Genomic DNA, 21,381 nt, shown 5'->3' with positions numbered 1-21,381 from the left:
ATCAACACCTAAACTGAAGAGGAGCACATTTGAGCAAAGTCAATGTATTACAAGTGTTTTTAGTAGAATCTGTTTGTCCGTCTCTCCTCTTTCATCATGTGCTCAGCACAGGATGAGGCCAATCTGAAAGCCCAGTGCTGATTGGATATTGAGGACTTCCAACTGACCAATCACCACTTACCTTTCTGCAGTTCTCCTGTCTTTGCTGCAGCACTCTTGTAGGGAACGTAGAAGGTATTCATTGGGAAATTGTGGACAAGGTATGTTTGGTTTACCCTATGACATTTTTTATATAGTTACACATTTAAATAGGTTGAGGCAACGTGTTGGTCAGCATTTTAAGGTAAAACATTTGTGCTTTTCTTCAAATTAGAGATCAGTTTGTCACTATTTTTTTGTTTTATTTAGGAAAAGTTTTTATTTTTATTTTTACTCCTCCACATTTTGTGGAAACTGGGTTTTGGAAACCAAATTAAATATAGCTTTCATTTGAACTCTCCACTCTCAAATTGAGTGGTAGTAGTGTTATTCTCTTATTCATTCATTATCCCAAGAGACTGTTGTCACATGAAGAAGATAATCTGTTCTTTTTAGAAATTCTCCTCCAGGATTACTGTCGGCTGCTTGGCAGCCTCCCTGACCCCTTTTCCCATTGCATCTTTTCAATAATTTTAGAAAAACGTCTAGTGATATTTGGCCCACATTCCAGTTATTGCTGACCGTCACTGTATCACTGTATATTCTGCATGTATATATAATGTTGTGGACCTTTTGTACCCTTCTATACATTGAGATCCTTTTGATCCTTTGAAACCTCTCTGCTACTATGGCCTTTGCTAAAGGAACCAAAGTAGAAATAAAAAAGTTAGGAAAAATCAACTGAACTTTGTTTGAAGGTTAATAAGATTCAATGCAATTGCTGATAGGTGTAAACTCAAGAAGACTGAATGCAGCTAATGACAATCACATCTACACGCATTGTAGATGGCACCAAGTATTTATAAACACAGTGAAACCAAGTCATTTATTATGGTTTCCTTTTTTATTTCAACAATTTGACATTTTAGAGCCTGTGTACACACACTTACTGTTTAGAACCACTCTATATAAAAACCCTGACATGGCATTCTCGTGAACTGAAAGTTACTGGGCTTTGAGCAATTGTAGATAGCTGAAATTTCCCAGCCTGACTAGCTATTAGTTTGACTCAGGTGAGATAATTTCTCACTGATTCTCTAGAATGAGCTTATTCTGACTGTTGTCTGCTGCAGGTAAGTTACTGACTGCTCTTACCGACTCCAACCACATTACCCGACTAAAAAAAACACCTAAACGATCCGTTCACTTCAGCACATAAAAAACATGGGATACATTTTTATAGTTGAAATAAGATATTTAGATACACTATAAAATTACTCATTTTTTTGCATTGTCTAACAATAAATCGAACAACTTTTTCTTTTTTAGGTTGGCTGGGATTACTAAAATTATCAGGCAAATTAAATTGTTTCAAGAGATGAAGGTGCAATATTTGGGGATCTGGAAATTGTACCCAAGGATGAACTACAATGTTTCTACAACAGGGTTTTACAGCCTACTCCACTCACCATTTTTATTTTTATTCCGTATTTCAAAAAAGGCAAAGAAAACCAGGTGAAAATGTTGAATTTAAAAAAAGTCTCTTTTGGAAGCATTTGAGAAAAACATAGTAAAAACGAAGCAGTCAAAACACAGACCATTTACCACATGAACTGAGGTGTTTTTACTGCATTTCAGAAACAGAAACAGCCTTATGACACATTGCACTCACAGCGAAGAAGAACACACATTCTCAACGTCAGTGGACAAAGTGACCCAAAGTGTCATTCATGGGGATGGAGGGGAGTCTGCAGTTCAGCCACAGGCTCTCTCTCCCCTAAAATGGTGCACTTCAGAGTAGCAGGCATTAAAAGCACCCAGTTGATGCCTTGGTAAGTCAATACAACACACACAATGGGTGTAGATGTGATCGACAAAACTGTTGAGGGAGGGAGAGGAGAGGAGGGGATGATCCACTGACACAGAATCACTGGAACGGTGAGAACTTTTCACTTGGAGAACCTGCAGATCTCTCAGGAGCTTGCACTCTGCATTAAACGTATCCTGTCAATTGAGAATTTCAAGTGGCCTCTCTTCAGGTTAAAAGGTATAGCAGTGGCCCCTCTTTGCGTCTGCATTTGTTCCTTCTTTGCTCCAGTGACACCGTGCCAGTGTAGGAGGTGTGTTAAAAACACTCTATTAATAATAATAAACTTCTAACACCAGTTTTGTCCTTTTTGTCCACGTGAAAAAAAACTTTGTGGCATTCTTTTTTTTGGAATAGGATACTCTTGCAAAGTCATACACATCCATATAGATAGATGAACAGTTTCCTTTTTTTGTCAGCATACAAGGTAAGCTGGGTGACTATATATGAAGACAACAACTACAACTTTCACAGCACTGGCATTGGTTAATTTTAAATACAGTACTCAAGCATTGTTAGAATATTAAAGTAACAAAAAAGGAAAAAAAAAGGTAACGTAATACCTCAGAAAAAAAAAGGCTACTGTATGCAAGTCGGTTTCTGGTCTAAAATGTTTCTTTTAAGTCAATGGCATGATGTACATATTTGTTGTTAACCATACCAACATCTATTCCAAAGGGAACAAATTGTCTATGCAGTGTATCGCTTTGGACTTCCCTTGATTCCACACAGTACCATGCAATTATCTCATTACTATGTATTTTATGCATCAACTTTGTCATCTAAATTCAGACTGAAGCCATCGATAAACGGGTTAGGATAGTGTTGTCTTCACATAGACTCGGGTAATGGTGCTTTAGTTGGTCATTTCTCGGTGCACATCCACCCTATTGCATGTTGACAGGTTTTGCAGGATACAGTGGCAATCGTGGTATTGGTTGCGAGGGTGGGGTGGGGGTATTCTGGGTGTCAGGTGGGTGTTGCTGGATGAGGAGTAGGAGGAGAGGGGGGGTTGGGGTTGTCAGCTCCTTGACGACGGCCTTTGAATCCTTGCAGACCTGAGTGGTGGTGCCTGAGTTAGTCTGTTTAATGTCCATCCTCCCTCCCGCATGGTTCGGTGGTCTGAAAAGATAAATGAAGTCCACGTTAGGGAGTGGGGAATGAAGTTGTCCGATTACTCTAGAAATGTTGCACATAATCCAGCCCCCCACCCCTGTGGTTAATTCGCTCTGTGTTCCGTGGAAAGGTACTGGGATTCACTTAGTCTTCTGAGAGTTATTCCTAAAAACTTAGCGCTGCAACTGTGACTCAGGCCACTTAACAAGTCCTTGAACTCCATCTGCTTCCCACTAACTGATAAAATTAGTCAGTTAGTCTGTTTTATTAAGAGGGCAAAGACTTGAGAATAAGGTCTGGTTTGAAAAAAAGGATGGTATACTTTTACTTTATTGTCCTTTTGTTTGTGACACTTACTGGATTTAACAACAAAAATACAGTGTCTTTCAAAGGTATCCATATCCATAAATGTTATACATTTTGTCAAGTTTCAAACATAAACTGTAATATTTTTATGTAATAAACCAACACTGTATTATTGTGAAGTGGAAGGAAGTTTTGCACACCCAGACATTGCAGACCTTTGCCCATTTCTCTTTGCAAAATAATGCAAATTTGGTCATACTGAATGGAGACATTCTGTTTACATCCAATCTCAAGTCTTGCCAAGTATTTTTCATTGGATTTTGGTCTGGACTTTGACTGGGGCATTGTGATACATGAATATACTTTGACCTAAACCATTCATTGTATCATCCATTGTACTGCCTATGGTTCACCTTGGGGTGGTAGATTCACTACTTGTGGCTTTGTTCTTTCCACTCTTCCACAAAGGCCAGAGTTGTGGAACGAAGGACTTCCAGCAGTCAGAAGATTTTCTCACATGATCTGTGAAGCTGATAATCCCCTCCACAGTTATCCAGGGTCTTATGACTGATTCTTTGATTAACATTGCCTTTGGCCAGCCTTTTCGGCCAGTTTAGGTGGACGGACATGTCTTGGTAGGTTTGCAGTTGTGCCATACTGTTTCCATTTTCAAATGATGGATTGAAAAGAATTGAGATGTAGGATATTGTTCTATAACCTAGTGCTGCATAAGGATTCTCCACAACCTTATTGTTGACCTGTTTGTTGTGTTCCTTGGTCTTTTTGATGCGGTATGTTCACAAATGTTCTCTAGCAAACTTCTGAAGCCTTCACAGAACAGCTGGATTTATACTGAAATTGGATTCACAGGACTCAAGGGGTATTGGAATAAAGGTGACTGAATACAAATTAAAGCCACATATGTAAAAATTGTGTAATTGCTGCCATATTTCATGTTTTCCCCAAAAACAGCTCTCCTAGGACACACCTACTATGAAAATACTCCAGAAACACTTGACAGTGGTTTCCTTCCTAATTTCCAAAAAACCCAACTGCAGCATTTGTATTTTCCAACAGTCATCCTTCCTACTTCCTTTCCTCATTTCCTTTGACATAAGGTAGATACGGGAGAGGTATCATGGAGAAAACCCCCTTGTGTCTGTATTGATTGAAACTTAGTGAAGATAGCCATCATGCAAAACATGAACCGCTGACAGGACCGTCTATGTAAATACATACGCCTACTGTTGCTTTCCAATTGAAGAAAAATGTTGAGCGGAACTAATAGATGTGTGTGTGTGTGTGTGTGTGTGCTCCTGATAAGCCAGCCTGGAGCGCTGAGGATTTGCACATCGCTAAGTTGATACACTCATATCTCTGGACAAGCACCTATCCTCCCTTACCCCGCCCTGTGGCTCTGGTGCCATCTGGGTTCTACCATACCTTGATGGGGCCATCCACTGGGTCCAGTCCCTGCTCCGACAGCTGTTTCAAGGCACTTAGAGCAGCCTGAGAAGAGAAGGGGGGAAAAACAGATGGTCGTGTGAGTTGGAAGGCAGGAGAGGAACAGGGGGTGGGGGGGTCGGGGACTGGGTGGGAAGAGAGTGAGTGTCAGCCTTCAGCTGCTTTTCAAATAACACTTAACTCTGGGAAACCTGATGCCAGCAGGACACTTTCCCTTCGTGCTCTGTTGTCTTTAGCTTCACTCCCCTGACTGTTTATCCAGCATTATTAGGCTAACATTTCCACTTTGTGTTTTGGTTGCTCCGTATTTTCCTAAGTCAATCCGAGTGACATCTGTATTTGCGGTGGCCGCAGCAGAACCAGAAGCGGCAGGTCTTAAACACCTATAAATCAAAACCGCAAATTCTCACAACTGCTCATAACAGACAGGGAGGATAAACACGTTGTGTGCACATAATGTTTGTGCTGTTAATTGTATAATGATGTAATTATGGTCGATTTGTGGTAGAGAGGGGAAACCTTTAGAGTAAAACTGCATGTCTCAGCCTCACATGTTTGAGATAATGTTTAGATTAGAATCTGTTATGCGTATACATTTGAGAGATAATCGCTTCCAGCACTCCACTGCTGTACAATAAAAAAAAAAATTAAAAAAACTATAAGGTGGCTATATTTCTAAGCTTGGGTCTTAAACAAAATGATGTAATTTCCTTTCCCTGATAGTCTGTGCAAGATAGCTGGACTGTTGCTGATGTGAGACGGCTTCATACTGCTTTTATTGCATGGAGTAATGCACACAAACTCAGTTTTTAAATCGGTTCTGGAAAATGACGACTAACATGGCAAGCTGAAGTGTTGCTCTGAAGCTTTTTTTTTTAACATTGTTACCATGAAGAACAAAACTCTGTAGGATCATATCTACTCTTTTAACTTTTATCTCTCAAATACTTCAGTTATCTTAGTTATCTTAACTAGTTTGGTTCAATCATAAAACAGATCTCTCCTTCAAGCAAAAGATTTGTTCCAGATGTGTTCAGCATCTCTGTCAGAATTGTTTGGGCAGATTGTGTAACGGGGGAATATACACTCTGATTTGTTTTGCCTCGGAAATTGGAATTTGGGTCTGGGAATGACATCACATCCAGCGTATTGGTGTTCCAGTTGTGAGTCAAATAACCAGTCGGAGTTGCTAATTGAATCCAGTAACCATGCTAGTTGGTCTTAGCAAAAGAGGATGTAATGAAGTGTTTTTGTCGCTAATTTAATGCAGTACAAACTAACAAAGGTGTAAATAAATCTTTTATGGCTGCATCTGTGGTAGCTTTATATTAGCAAAGGAGCCATATTGGATTTTCAGGTCCAGGCTGTTTAGTAAATTCAGCTGGTGGTAAGAATTGGGTGATTTTCAGCTTGACTGGCCTTGACCAGCAACAGGCTGGTAAGAACCTGAAAAATCCTATTTGATCAATGAATGCAACCCACTAAGCTCTATGGTTACGTTGACAACAACACCTTCAGCATGGATGCTGCTGCTGCAGCAGAAGGAAGACTCAAAGTTATTTTCAGTATCAGTGAGAAGTTTGTGGTTCATACAGTCTGAGAGAGAGCATCAATTTCAGCAAAAAACAGGATGGCTGAATGGTGTCTAGAAAAGTTGCTCTGTTTTAGATTTTTAAGCATTCAGCTTTTGTCTGCCAAGAAACATGCTGTATATGGAAATGCCAGCAGCCTCCTGGACACCTCAGAGTTAGGGCTAAGATCTACATTTTCTGGGAAATACGCACAGAAACTTCATTATTTTCCAAAATGATACACTAAAAACTCTTAAAAAAGTTATTTTGTCTTTAAAATAATAGTAAAACCAAGTTTTATAGTGATTGTTCTCTGAAAAACCTGCATGAATTGCCTTAGATTCAAATCTAAACAACTTATGTTGTTCTTATATAGTGCTGTTAAAAATATTGAAACCCTTTTCTAATTTGGCTTTTTCTGTTCAAATACATTTTACTACCAGAGAAAAGATCACATGAGTAAATACAAAAAGCTCTTTTCAAATATTGATTTCTTTTATTGAAGGAAAAAATGTTTATTATTTCACCCGTGGCCTCAACAAGAGCCATCAAGCGTTTGTAAAATTTCGCAGTGAGTCTGGGGAAATTTTTGCCCACTCTTCTATGCAGAATTGTTTTAATTCAGCCACACTGGTTGGCCTTGATAAAGACCATGCGCCAAAGGATCTCTATCAAGGTTATGTACATGCAAACCAAGGCTACAACCAGAGTCTCTGGTTGTGAAACTCTCCTACAGTATTAATAAGCAAACATTTCTCAGTTTTGTTTTGTGACTGTTCTTATAAACCGTGTTCCTGACTACACATAAAAAGTCAATGCACATCTGTTTTTTTATTTCAAAGGCAAATACTAGCCTGTATTTGTTACACTCCAGTACTGATAATTACAACTGAGATAAAACACAAGTGGTGGTGCTCAGCTGATAAGTAGGAGGTGATGATTGGATGAATCTATCTCATTACGAAGCCTACCAACATCCACCTGTAAGCCAGTATTATTAGTTATATTCTACTGCATACTCATTCTACTGATAGCAACATCTGAGACATCTACACGAATACCAATTTGTATTTATGACATTTGAACTGGACAAGTAATTTTTTATGCATTAGTTGAGTTGAATGGAAATATATAATTGCAGGCCAAGTCAATGTCTCTAGGGAATGCAATATGAACGGGAGGTTGCAACTAACTATAATCTCTGGGCTTGCGTAAAAAATTATTTTCAAAGCTTTTTCTTTGCACAAGGAGAAATAAACCAGGAATGGTAATATATGACTGACAAGTGCAAGGGTCAAAATCTGGGTTGTATCAATCAATTTAAGAAAAAGAAAAAACCTGATACTTTCAGGTACTAAATAATGTAGAAAAATAATACCCAGACTGACTTGAAAAATTGATACTGTCAGGCTTACTTAAGATTTTTACCCCGAGACCCAGAGATCAACTGAAGCCCCACCAATACTCTAACAGGGAATTTATGGCACAATGTGTGTTTTTTTTCTGTGAAGCTTTGACACCCAGCAAGATTTAGAAAGCTGAATATCCTTGAAGAGATTTAAAGCGACATTGGCATGGAACATAACAGATGAATGAATGCTTTTACAATTACAATGTTAATAATCATAAATCAAACCAAAAACTTCATAAGTATGCCAAACTAGGTTAAGAGAAATGGTTGCACATTTATTTGTAATGGAAAAAAACCTAAAGGAAGTAGGTTAAACAGGGACACATAATCGGTATCACACCTTACAAACAAGGAAAGTTTTCTCCCGTAACCAGTGCACTGCAATCACAAACACCTTCCTCATAAACTTCTTGTTTGTCGTATTTATTCAATCAGTTTGAAAGCGTTCTGTCCCTGAGTAAACAGCCAGGGACCATCTGTTGGAATTGGGGGAGAGGGGTAGTGGGTTAGGGGCCGGAGATAAACAGCCATAAATCAGGGGCCTGACAGTGGCAGTGCTGCTGATATACGACAGGCAGCCATAAGGGCCCGGCACCTCAGCGAAGGACACTCAGCCCAAGACAAATACAGGGCTATCTGTAGGAAAGACAGCCAATGAAAAAAAAAATCATTATTTTTCTAATGTGATGGGTAGGCCATCGTTAGAGGCCGCCACTTCATTGATGCATCAACACTATAGATTGTGTTTAGTCTGAGGCTGTGATGAGCAAGGTGGAGGTGTTCCATCTCTGTCAGGAGAAGGAGAGTTAATAGGTAAGAACCGAGGATACTCTCTGCTAAGATGCTGACAAACTGGAAAAGAAGCGCCATGGCTTAGAATGTGAAGCTCCAAACAGAACATATTAGGTCTGTTGGACACTAAGATGCTCCAAAAAGTTATAGGCAGTCCAAGTATGATGCCCCAAACAAGTGAAATACAGGAGCTTCCTCAAGCTGAACGATAATCTAACATGTAGTTTAACTAGGCCTGTTTTTGCCTGACCCAGTCAATGATGGTGTCCCAGTGCAGTTTTAGGGCTTTTCCACCAAATTAATTCAAATCTGATATTTCATTATTAGTGAAGTGCAAAGTTTTTACAGTTTTTTTTAATTTGATAGAACAAAATCTAAACTAAACTCCACAGTTTTAAACATGGTGTTCAAAACATTTTTATTGGCTGCTATTCCCCATGAGCCTGCCTCTAGCTCCTGATGAAAGTGGTTCTTTCCTCTGGCCCAGCTCTCAGTTGGGAGTAGAGAACAAGTTGTTCAGGACCAGAGCCAGAGCTTGTGGTGGATGAAACGTAAAGAACTGGTGCTAAAGAAGCACTAGAAGCAGTTAAGCAATGAAACTGGTTTGGTGAAAATGGGGCTTTTGGGAGTAGACTTTACTCTCTTATGAAAATACTGACTGGAAAAAATTGATCCCGGGATTGATCTGTGCACTGGATAACCCGTCAATGACCACAGATTTGTTTATCTAGGTGTTTCTGTAACCAAGCTTTTTTCAGATCTTAAAAAAAAAACCAACTTTGATAAACTATTACTTAAAATTCAACAAGATTTTGCTAGATGGTCCCCCTTCCCGCTTTCTATTCTAGGGAGAGGGAATGTGGTTAAAATGTCTGTGCTCCCCAGGTATTTATACTTGTTCCAGTGTCTCCCTGTGTTTCTTCCAAATGCCTATTTTAAAAAACTTGACTCTACTATATTGGCATATATTTGGAATGGGAAAAAAACCACGCTTGCGAAAAGACCATCTCCAGAAATCAAAACAAGATGGTGGAATGGCTCTCCCAAATCATAGATACTATTATTGGGCCACTAATCTGTGGTGTTGACATTCTGGGTATACTATTACTCTGATAAAAGAGGCCCTATTTGGGTCAAACTGGAGAAACAGTCTTGTGACTCTCATTTTCTATCGTCAGTAATAGGAGCACCGGTACCCATTCCTACGAACCAGATAATTGTCAATCCTGTAGTTAATAGGCCTTCTAAATATGAGCCTCTCCGATACAATATCATCAAATGTTTTTATCCCCCCCATCGATGCAAGATGCCACTTTTAACATTTGGTTTAAAAAGGGCCTGAGGTATTTTAAAGATCTTTTTATTGAAGATAAATTTGCCTCTTTTGCACAGTTGTCCTCCAAATATAACCTCCACACATCTAATTTCTTTAAGTACCTACAAGTCAGGCATTATATGTCAGGTTCCATCCCAGGGTTCCCAGATAAACCAGCTGACACTATAATTGATGAACTGAAATCATTCAATCCAAGTATGAAAGGAGCGATTTTGGCTGTTTTGAGACTGATTTTTCAGTTGCATTTCCCTTCCATCCCTGCAATAAAAGCGGCTTGGGAGCAAGATTTGCAAATCACAATCAGTGAGGCCATTTGGGCTAAAGTTTTAAAGAGAATCCACTCCTCCATGTGTGCAAGACACTCCCTTATTCAATTTAAAGTTGTTCACCGGGTGCACCTTCACAAATCCAAATTGGCTAAGATTTATCCAGAAATGGATCCAACCTGTGATAGATCTAAATTTCAGGAAGCTACTTTGATTCACATGTTTTGGTTTTGTCCTTAAATACAAGAATTTTGGGGAATTTTGTTTGTGAAGCCCCTTTTGCTGTTCTTGCAGTTAAAATCACCATGAATCCAACCATGCTGCTTTTTGGGGTTGTTCCTGAGGGGTTGAGTTTACCTGTTGGGGGACACAAAGTTATTCCTTTTTTAACCTTGCTGGTGCACCGCTTGATCCTTTTGAGGGGGAGAAATGCTGCCCCACCCACAGTAACACACTGGATTAGGGATGTATTATCAAATTTAAAATTGGAGACGATCAGAAGTGTGATGAAAGGCTCGGAGAAGAAATTTCACCAGATTTGGAAACCTTCTTTCTTTCTTTCTCTTTCTTTCTTTCTTTCTTTCTTTCTTTCTTTATTTCTTTCACTCAACCCTCAACACAGGTTCAGGAATAGATGGCTTAGTTATAGCGGTTGGTCTGATATTGTGCAGCAGTGTATACTGTTTTGTTTTGTTTGTATAGTATTTAAATGACAGTGAGGACTGGGTTCATTTATTAATATGGGGTGGGTTTTTGTTGTTGTTTGCAGAGCCCATGTTTTCTGTTGAATGGTGTAAGAAGTTCTGGTTTACAGAGCTTCATCATGTCCTTTTGCCTGAAACTTAGATGTCATCGTTACCTTTTCATTTCAGTACTGCTGACAACATTTCCTCACTGGCACAGTGCTAATTGCTACCTTGTTGACTATCTCCTTTGTGCCTACTTCAGATAAAATTCCAACACTCCTAAGACTGATAGCCAATGCAAAGAACCCCACACTCATTTGGTCTGTGGGATTTTCCATCCATTTTAAACTTCCTAGTTCAAAGGATTGGAAAACAGTGGTCAAATATAGGTTTGAGAACGATCTGCAACTGTGGCCAGTCTCCTGATGTGGAGTGACAAGGTCAGCTCATTTTTCTGGGCCTGCTGTGTTCCTAATGGTTTCCTTGACAAAGGCTTGACTTCCATCAGCAGCTAAGCTAAACAAAGGCCCGGTCCCTCAGGAACCTGCAGCATCAGCTTGACAGACATGACGGATCATTGGATCACATTGACCCTGACAAATCAGACCCCTGTATCATCTTTCACTGTTGGAGAACTGTGTTTTATGGAACTAATGAAGACATTTGGAAAATAGTGTAAGACTGGAAATAGTTGTGGGATACAAATCTGACCAAAAACAAAATGGAAAACAAAAAACTATTTAATCTATTGATCAACAGTGTGATATTCTCTGGTCCTATGTAGCGATAACAGCCATCAGGGAGTTACCAATAAGACCCGTAACACATGATAAGTTTGTGAAAACCTGAAACAGTCCAACTCATTTCAATTGTAACGCACTTTTTTTCATCTTGACACAAAAAAAACTGATTAGGCTGAATGCCAGATGAAAGTCAAGAGGACGGCTCATTGGACAAAGTCTGGAAAAAAACAATGTTGCAATGCCTTCTTCCCTCTGAGAGCTTAACTGAAGTTACCAACCATTTCCAAATCCAAGTAAATAGCATCAATGATAATCTTTCCCTATGTTCAGTTGTAGGTCATATGTTTGGTTTACACCTTATCCAAAGAGTCAACACTAAAGAAAAACTGAGGACTTTGGCTCAAATATATTTCTTTTTTCTTTGGCATTTCCTTTAGCAATTTGAAGCTTGTACAGAAAATGCACTAATGGATAGAAATGAGCATATATGCAAAAAACAGGTTAAAGCAAAGTGTCATGTCTACCAGCATAGTAAAACTTTACTGTTGGTGGAGAGAAACAGAAAGGCAGAGTTCTTTATGAAGCACACACCAGCCACCTTAATAGGGAACACCTTGCTGGTATAAGGTCTGACCCACTTCTGTCTTTAAAACTGCCTTAATTATTTATTACACCGATGCCACAAGGTGTCGAGGAAAACCTCAGAGATTTCAGTCCATATTGACATGAAAGCATCACACAGTTGTTGCAGATTTGTCAACTGCACATCCATCAATTAAATCTCCTGTTCCACTACATCCAAAATGTTTTACATTAAATTGAGATCTGGTGATTGGTTAGCCACTGGAGCAGGCAACTCAACGCTGCACTTCAATTCAGCATTTGAGCGGATCTTTAAGAAAACAGTCTGAGATTGAGTTTATTACATGGTACATTATCCTGCTGGAAGTAGCCATCAGGAGATGAATACACTGTTGTCATACAGTAACAGTACATTGATGGAGATGGTCACTAAAAGTACTTAGGTAGGCTGTGGTGTTTAAATAATGCTAAACTAGCACTAGGGGGCCCAAAATGTGCTGAGGGAAATTCACCTACACCATTACAGCAGCAGCCTGAATTGCAATAGAGGATGGATTTATTAGTTTTTTTATGCCAAATTCTGACCCTACAATCTTAATGTCATTGTTGAAATCACTAGACCAGGGAACATTTTTCCAATCTGTTATTGTGGATTTTTGTGGAGCCTGTGTAAATTCTATCCTCAGTTTTCTGTAATTAGCTGATAGGAGCAGCACCTGGTTGTGGTCCTTCTCCTGCTGTAATCCTTCAACGTTCCTATTTTGTTTATTTTTCTCTTATACCAAAAAAACATTTTTTTTCCACACTGCTATTGCTCAATGTGAAACTCCAAGTAGATCAGCAGTATGTGAAACTCTAAGACCAGCCTGGGTTGCACCAAAAACCATGCCATGTTCAAAGTGAACTTAATCCCTCCTTCCTCCATTCTTATGCATGTTTTGAACTTCAACAAGTCATTTTCAATACATTTAGATGCCTAAATAAGTTCCTGCCATGCTATGGAGTGCTATTTATGTTGATACACAGTTGAACAGGTACACCTAATAAAGTTTACTCTGTAAAAAGTTCAAAGGCTTGTTCTGCACCATTCTTCTCTACTATGGCTTTAAAAGTGGGAAACCACATCTTTTATAGAGAAAACGCCTCCACTAATGCAGGAAACAGACTATTACTCAAGCAAAGTGATTTGTTCAGCAAAACATCCACAGTGGAAGATCTTAATAATGTGAAAAAATTGGATTGAAATTGGGTAGGTGCTTTTGAACTGCTGTAAAGATGAAACATGAAGGGGATGCTGGACAGCTGCTTATGAGGATGATCTAAGGATATTCACTAGACTAAACAATCACCAGAGTGGATTTCAAACAGGGCGTTTTACGGGCTGGACCTGGGAGGATGGAAAAATGAGCACTCTGTTGTTGCAAAACTTCTGAGGCTGGATATATTATTCTGGAAAGGGCTTGTCTTATTTTCAAAAGGCCACATAAACCCTTGACAGTACCCTCTCTTTAGCGATTACGCCTCAAAGCTCCAATGTAATATGAGCATACCAGGGAGGAGAAAACCCCAGCTATCTTTTTGTCTAGTGCTAACCCTGATATTTCCAAGGCATCCACATCACATCTTTCTCTGTGATTTGTTTCCTAGAACTGGATAGAACAGTCTTCTCAATTTTAGCCATGTGCAATTCAGGGCTCATAGCTTTTTCTCTTCACTTGGCTTTCATGTGCTAGAAATTCTTTTCTTCTTCCTCTGCCCACATCAAAACCCTGGACAGGGATCACTGGAAAATTCCCGGACAGCTCGCGGAGAACACCTGTGTGTGCATGAGTGCCGGCAGTGTACATGTCCATTTGTTAATACGGTGTGATGTGCACATGGATTCTTGAGTAACTACAGAAAAAATGTATTCGGGTCTTCTCTTCAAATCTCTTCCTCACTCTCTCTCCAGATTTCACATCCTCTTCCACATCAGCGGCACGGATAAAGAGGCAGTGTGTGCTTGGCGGTAGCTGAGCTGCAGCTTGACATGACGCTAATTCCTCTGAAGTAGCACTTGATCTTTGCCGGGACATTTCTTGTGCAACAGAGCAGCAACTCCAAAAGCTTCAGTTGCAAAATAAACTAGAAGGAATTCAGCTTTATTCCTGTGTACGTCTCAGTGAGGTTGGCCTAACTACACATTGTGGTGATCACAACTCCTACAGTGTGTAGTGTTTTGTTTTGTGTATCTCCCAAGCATAATATGAGCACTAAAGGCTCGGTTGTGGGGCCCCCCAGGGGAGCAAGTCTTTGCTGACATGGGAAGCCATAAATAAGGGCCTGGGGCGTAATGCCATGTCATGCGTCATTTGGGCCAGTGAGGAGTGCTTTATCCCCTCCCACAACTGAGCTGCTGAGCATGGCACCTCCTAGGGTGTAATACAAAACACATGGGCAGGGGGCGAGGGGCAGGAGCACCTCCGCGTACCGCATTGCTGCCTTGTCAGCACAGAATCTCAGAGAATAAGCAGACGCAGACACACTCTTTGACACCGCTACAGTACTTTGTCACAATATAAGTTTGTCAGGAAAGTTTAAAACTGGACTTGGGTTAGTTTTCAGATGATAACATCACATTCTTCTTACATAACATCAAAAATAAAGCATGACGCAAACTTAACTTCTAAAACATCTGAGCACTTATAGGGAGCAGTGGTGTGCACAGCTAACGAAAAGGTTCGCTTCTAATCCATACTCCACTAACTAAAATATTAGCTCCGCTAATGCTAAATCGGGAAACAGATAAAAAAATTTGTGGAAGCTTACGCTAACAGCTGATCATTAAGACGAGCCGAGTCATAACATAGATAAACAAAACTGAAATACATTACATTACACTACATACCCAAGAGAAAAAAAAAAACAACCAAAAAATAGGAATTACAGACTGTCTCATATCAAATAAACTTAAACCACAAATTATCAACTTTCCCGCATGGGGGTTGTATTTCTTTTCATAAGCATGTTAAGAGAGTTCGTCCTGTAGCCAGTGGATTGCGGCTTCAAACCCCAGTGGTCAAAGGCCAAGTGGCTGCCATATTGTATGGCAGCCCCACTTCTATCAACCTGCTCCAGGGCAGCCGTGGCTACAATGTAGCTCACCACTGTGATTGTGTGAATGTGTGGATGAATGGGTGGATGACTGACTGTATGGTAGAGCACTTTGTGGTCCTCGGGCTTGGTAAAACGCCATACCGTGCAGGTCATTTACATTATATTCTGGCTACATCATTGCAGTCAATCTTAAGGTGCATTTCTTTCACTTAAATATTTTAAAAGATATATCCAAAAACCATCAAGGCCATCCCTAAGCGAGTCCTATGGTAATAAGTCCGCAATTTCCATCATTATTAGTTCTACAAAGTCTTTTAGCCAATTAAATAAATTTAAGCAATTTAGCTTTCATACTTTCCAGTTCACTTAGTCACTGCTTAGGCTTGGTTCTCGTTCTTCCTACCTTCGCTCCCAGCAAGCACACATCAAGACACATTGACACATCTTCCTTAGTAATTGGGCATAAATAATCTCGAACTTCTTGCCAAAGCCTCTTAACTTCTGGACATCAGGGTTCTTCTTCCCACAGCCATGCCAACACAGTTCTGACACCTGGGAGATCATTTTATATAGTTTGTATGTTATTTATGTTTGGTGGAAAATCTTCATCTGTATAACTTTTTTATCTCACACATTTAGATAAATAATTTGTATGTTGCAATAAAAACCTACATTGTTGGCTGGGTAGTTGTTTCCCTAAATCTTGTTCTCTTTGTTGTTTAACTTCATCAATATCAATATCAATGTCACTACAGTAAAAAGGAGAAATAAGCATGTACAATTTAGATACCGTTCCTTTACCTTTTACAATCTCTCTAGATTTGTCACCCAAGTCCTTATCTGATGCCACAATAAAACCCTGAAATATATATTTCTGCATTATAGTTTTAAGCTGTAAATACTGTAAAAAACATGGTTCACTTAGATCTTAATGACCTTGACCTAATAAAAATTCATGACTTTCCCCTTTTTTTGATTTGCTCTAGTTGTTTAACACTATGTCACTCCCATATATTGTTAATAAAAGTCTTTCCCCCTGCAGTAAATATTGGATTCTTCCATTGTGGACAAGAAGGCAATTTTAATCCATTTATTGTAATTTTCTTACATATAACCTTTGCTATATCACATGGAAACTTTATAATAGGGTTCATAAGACTTTTACATGGTTTCAGGCAATGCCATAAAGCACACAGAGAAATAAGCTTTTGATTTTCTACAGCAAAAAACTAACAGTAAAAAAACTGTTTTTATCTTAGAGATGCTCAGAAAAACTGCAGGTGACCGCGTTTGATCAGCTCTGATCAGTGACCGGCCAATCTGTAAAACAAAAAATCTGGTCCTATTTCAATTAGTGAACTCATACGTAGACACTGACAGGAAGTGCTACCAAAACTGCTCCTTGTGGAAGTTTTCGCTGCAGGAAAAGCACTTAAAATTAGTTTCAGGTATCAGTGAGATGTTTAAAATTGATGTCAAGAGAAAGCAAAAAACATGAAGCTATTAAAAGGAAACTATTATCTAAGGAGGCATATCTGCAGTCAATCCAGGCTGTCACAACACAGAGCTAAATGTCGACAGTTGTTGGTCATTCTGCTCCTTTACCATTTTGTGCTTATGCAGTTTTGGTCGTTTCATACTCAACGTTTTCCTGGATAAGTCTATGCAATGGGTTTTGAAGCACCTACACTAGCTATAGGCCATACCTTGCGAATCTCCTTCAAACACTTGAGTGGGCTTAGCCTCACCATCCTTTTTCATCTGTGGTTAGCCTTGTTGCTTCTAGAATTTATTCTATAACACTTCCTGCTTCTGCCTAACTTTAATATGCTTGGATACAGCACTCTGAACAGCCTACTGATCAGAAAATAGAACCCTGCAGAAAATAAAACATGTTCCTGGGTCAAATAGCACAAATTAAAAAAATTAATAATTAATAACTTTTAAAAGATTTATTCTCTTGGGGAAAAACCAGATAGTCTTTGAGCTGTATCATTTGGCCCTTTTATCGGGGCGTTAAACTATGAAGCAATCTAGGTCAGGAAAAACGAAAAAAAAAAACTCCAAATGACACATTCTTTAACCAAGCAAAGAAAGTTGGCCACTTACACTTTCCTTTAACGCCTGAGACAATGACAATTGTTCCTTGAAAGGGAACTTACTACAAGAAGTAACGGGGTCACCGCCTGCATGTTCATCAATTTTTAGTATTGCTAATGAATGGGCATACAAATACCTCTTTGGGTAAGATACGAAAAATGAGAAATGCAATAGCGATAGGCAAATGCCTGAGGCAACACAGAGAATGAGGAGAAAAACATGCGGTTTCAGTGAATCGCCAGCATTCATTTACTGACTAAGCTGAAGTACTTCCCAAAAATTACTTCTTTTCACGTCAAACCACCCATGAGACGCAATGTAAATGACTGGAAATAGTCAGGGTGGAATACTCTTTAATGACTCATATGACAAAAACTATTTCATTACTAACATGCAAATCTTGAATGGATGATAAGCAGAAAATAATGTGGGGTCAACAAGATTACTACAGATGTGTGTCATCGAAAGAGTCCAAGATGAGCAAATATTGAGAGGTGGAGAAAGTTATTAAATTAAATGTTTTTAGATCGGGGGGTTATGGTACACAATTTCTATGCCTGCCAGTCTCCCAGTGCTCTGAGGCAATGTTACAGCACACCATACCCACACCTGATGAGATCCACTTTGCAATGCCAGAGGGAGAAGCTTCTACAATCCTGAACAATTGGACTCAGATTGCCCTGGGGGAGGTACAGAAAGCTTCAGAAAGAAAGGCCAGCCTTCAGACACTCACCCTCTTATCAGCCCAGAGATATTGATCGTCCCCATGGGGTGCTCCATTTCTCTTCTCTTTTTGCCATTTTCTCTGCTCTTTCGGTTTTTCTCATTGCGGCAGGAAAAAAAACAACAAACTGGCATGTGTCATATAATTGTTCTTTTTACTGATAAACCTCCACATGCTAAATTCAAAATGGCAAACTCAGACTGTTTGACAAGTGCTCAGTGGACTGCAGCATTGGACCAGTAGTAGTTTGTGGAGATGTAAATAAGATACTGTAGCTGTGGATATTATTTAACAGGCTGGGAATGAGAGAAAATCTCCTCATGCTGTGTTTGTCTGGGTCAAATTAGCCCCCTTATCAATTTGTGTCCATGATTTGTTTCCACGTGTTATTTTGTTCCTCTTTACTTGCATTTTGGGCCTGTTTATAAGCCATTTGACCTAATTTGCATTCATTTTGGTTCTGATACTTGCATGGGCCATTTGACTACTGTGAAAAATGACAAATTGGTGGAAGAAATTACTTATTGGGAACTCATAACCCCACTTCCATAGAGTAAACTATGATCAGAGAATAGAACATTTATTTCTGTTCTGAAAGTGGGTACAAAACATCCCCTTGCAGGTATGAACTAATGCTTTGCCTGTACGAAATGTCTCTGGGTAGACAGCTGCACTTCATACCCCTAAAGGTTGGGTGTGAAACAACCAACAATACAAACGTATGAGGGGGCAAAATGACCAGCACCCTTGTTTGACCCTCTGGTTTCTACATCTACTGTATGTGTGGCTCCTGCTTATGACTGGGAGCGGTATTGCAGCTCCTGGAGAGTAATCTGTGAAGATACAAAACTCTGGGTTGCACAGGAGCATTAATGGAGAGTCCTGGCAGTGGGTAGGCAAGGGAAAATGTTTATCACAAAGGATTTGCTGTGGAGCAGATTGGAAAAGATGCAGTAGAATTTACAGCAATGCTTAACATAATTCAACCATGCAACTTTTAAAAACACTTTGGACTTGTTTGGATTGGCTCCAAAATTTGTTTCTAGTTAGAGTTTTCTTCAAGGTTGCAAATAATGAATGGTACTGTAGCTACTGAGACGTACCTCTTCTTAACACTTGTTGGATTTTCTGGAGAATTTGAGAACCATTTTATTTTAAACTTAAATCTTCCCCCTTCAGACTAACAAAATCCCTTTTTCTTAAGATTTACAGGATAGACTTATAAGAGTCAAAAGGCAAATAAAGAGAAACTCAGGAAGGTTGTATTTGATAGGGTTAAAGGCATGAAAAAAGGGCTAAGCTTACACTTATGCTACCAGCTGCATGCAATAACCTTCAACCGTCCATCATGACCTTTTTATATATTTTGAGTTAGACACATCACTGTGCACCAGACTGGGTGTCTAGTGGACAAAGGTATCTGGTAAGAAGAGAGGACACACAGTCAGACAGCGTTTTACACCTTTTACTTCATGTCTCTCCCCCTTGTGGCTCCCCAAGCTCCTTTTTTTTGCCTTTTGATTACTTAACTTGCACAGGGGACACGCCTGTAAAACATTTTTGTGTCGTGTTAATTTGCAAAGAATCCCCCCAGAGTGGTTTTCATTACCCAGCATACTCTTTGGGCCCTTAAAACATGTAGAGGCATTTCATCTCATATAGGAATCTGATGGGAGAGACTGAGACTCACTGTGTCAAGGTCCCTGAAGTGTTATGAAAACTCTACTGTGTTTCTTTGGTAACTAATAGTGTGCTGTGCAGATACGGATTATGCTTAAGGCATATTTACTGAAAACAATAAATTCCAGCATGCTTAAATCAAGAGGCAACCTTTGGTTGCTAAAACGTCTTGAACCAAGCTAGTTTCCTCATGATCAGGTCAATTAGACTGAAGATAGATAGCCACAAATGGAATGTGATGAGCAATAATGTTAATACTGCCATTGCTTTGTTATATTACAGGAGGCAAGGTTGTCACAAAGTGTTCATAAACAAGAGGGATCAATCTGTAGAGGAAAAAAAGCTATGTTAAGGATTCTGTCTGCAAACAGCAGCGTGAGCCAAGGACAAACAGGGCCACTGACATGATAAGGAATCACAGACTAACAGCAGCTGGGTGGGCCTCGCATAGAGAGTAGAAGCAGCCTGACCTGATCTTCTTCTGGCTGGCAAGGGAAGAGAAGTAAATCTTCGAAAATTGCATATAATTTGATTAAAAGGAAAGAAGCTTTGAATGTGTTACTTAAATCATTTATGAGAGGCAGGAGTTACTTCCATGCTTGACAGTTTGTGTGCTTTCGAACTTTCCTGCAGTAGCAAAGCACAGAAGCTGCAATCCACTATTAACCAGTCATTCTGTGATTTTTATGCACCAAACCAGAACAAGCGCTTAAAAACGAGTGGACAAGTCTTTACGAGCAACCTCACACATTTTTACAGCAAGGCAAACAAGACATTAAACACAGAGACGCCGCTGTGCTTTAACATGTGATTAAGACACAGGTAATTAGATAACGGTCAGTAAAACAGTGAGGAGGAATTGTAAAAGGGGAAGCAGAGACAGGCCTGAGTGTGGGATCTGTTAAGTCCCAGACACAGCATGTAGCTGACAAATGATTATGGTTGGGTTTCTCCTCTCTGCTGCGAAAATGCAAAAAACAGACACTTGAAGGTAAGAAATGCAGAGATTAACCCTACATCTAGTCCCTCTGCACCTATGTCGTGGTTAGTTCCATTACACAGAGGTCAAGGTACTAATGGAGGACCTTGTGGCCTGGTGTGCCTGTAGATCCCACTCTCCCACAAACACCAAAACAACCACCACTCCCCTGTTCTCTTATAAATCAAACAGACTTCACTGACACTGTCGGAGTCCTCTGATGTCCAACCCAAGTCTCGTTTCAAAGTCCTCGTGGAGGTTCATGTAGTCCCATGTTTACTCATAAGACAGGAGGAAAAAGTGAATGTGGGAATGACGGCAAGAATCAAAGAGATGAAAAAAGTCAGAAAATAACAAATGAGTCTTGGTTCACTGAAAAGCAAGGAGGAAATTAGGCATGGTGAGATGTTGTCTATCAAGGAAAAGCAGGTCTCCTAAATAAATGTTTATTTTGCTAACTACATTGAACATGCAACAAATCAAACCATGCTGATAATGACACTATCTCATTGGAAAAACAGATT

At 39.6% G+C, this 21,381-nt stretch overlaps 1 protein-coding gene across 1 annotated transcript in view; it reads right to left on the bottom strand.

Annotated features, from left to right (window-relative positions):
* Positions 1 to 1,747: 1,747 nt before the first annotated feature.
* Positions 1,748 to 21,381, bottom strand: part of stau2 (staufen double-stranded RNA binding protein 2) — a 126,187-nt gene continuing 106,553 nt past the window's right edge. The window contains exons 14-15 of the mRNA XM_047350369.1: positions 4,871 to 4,936; positions 1,748 to 3,127 (exon numbers count right to left, since the gene is read on the bottom strand). Coding sequence (XP_047206325.1) covers positions 3,092 to 3,127; positions 4,871 to 4,936 — 102 coding nt within the window. The 3' untranslated portion in view covers positions 1,748 to 3,091. The remainder of the gene's footprint in view (positions 3,128 to 4,870; positions 4,937 to 21,381) is intronic.

The sequence above is a fragment of the Girardinichthys multiradiatus genome, chromosome 21 (assembly GCF_021462225.1).
Source record: "Girardinichthys multiradiatus isolate DD_20200921_A chromosome 21, DD_fGirMul_XY1, whole genome shotgun sequence".
Lineage (NCBI taxonomy): Eukaryota > Metazoa > Chordata > Actinopteri > Cyprinodontiformes > Goodeidae > Girardinichthys > Girardinichthys multiradiatus.
The sequence above is the reverse complement of the archived record's forward strand: the minus strand, read 5'-3'. Positions and strand labels throughout refer to the sequence as shown.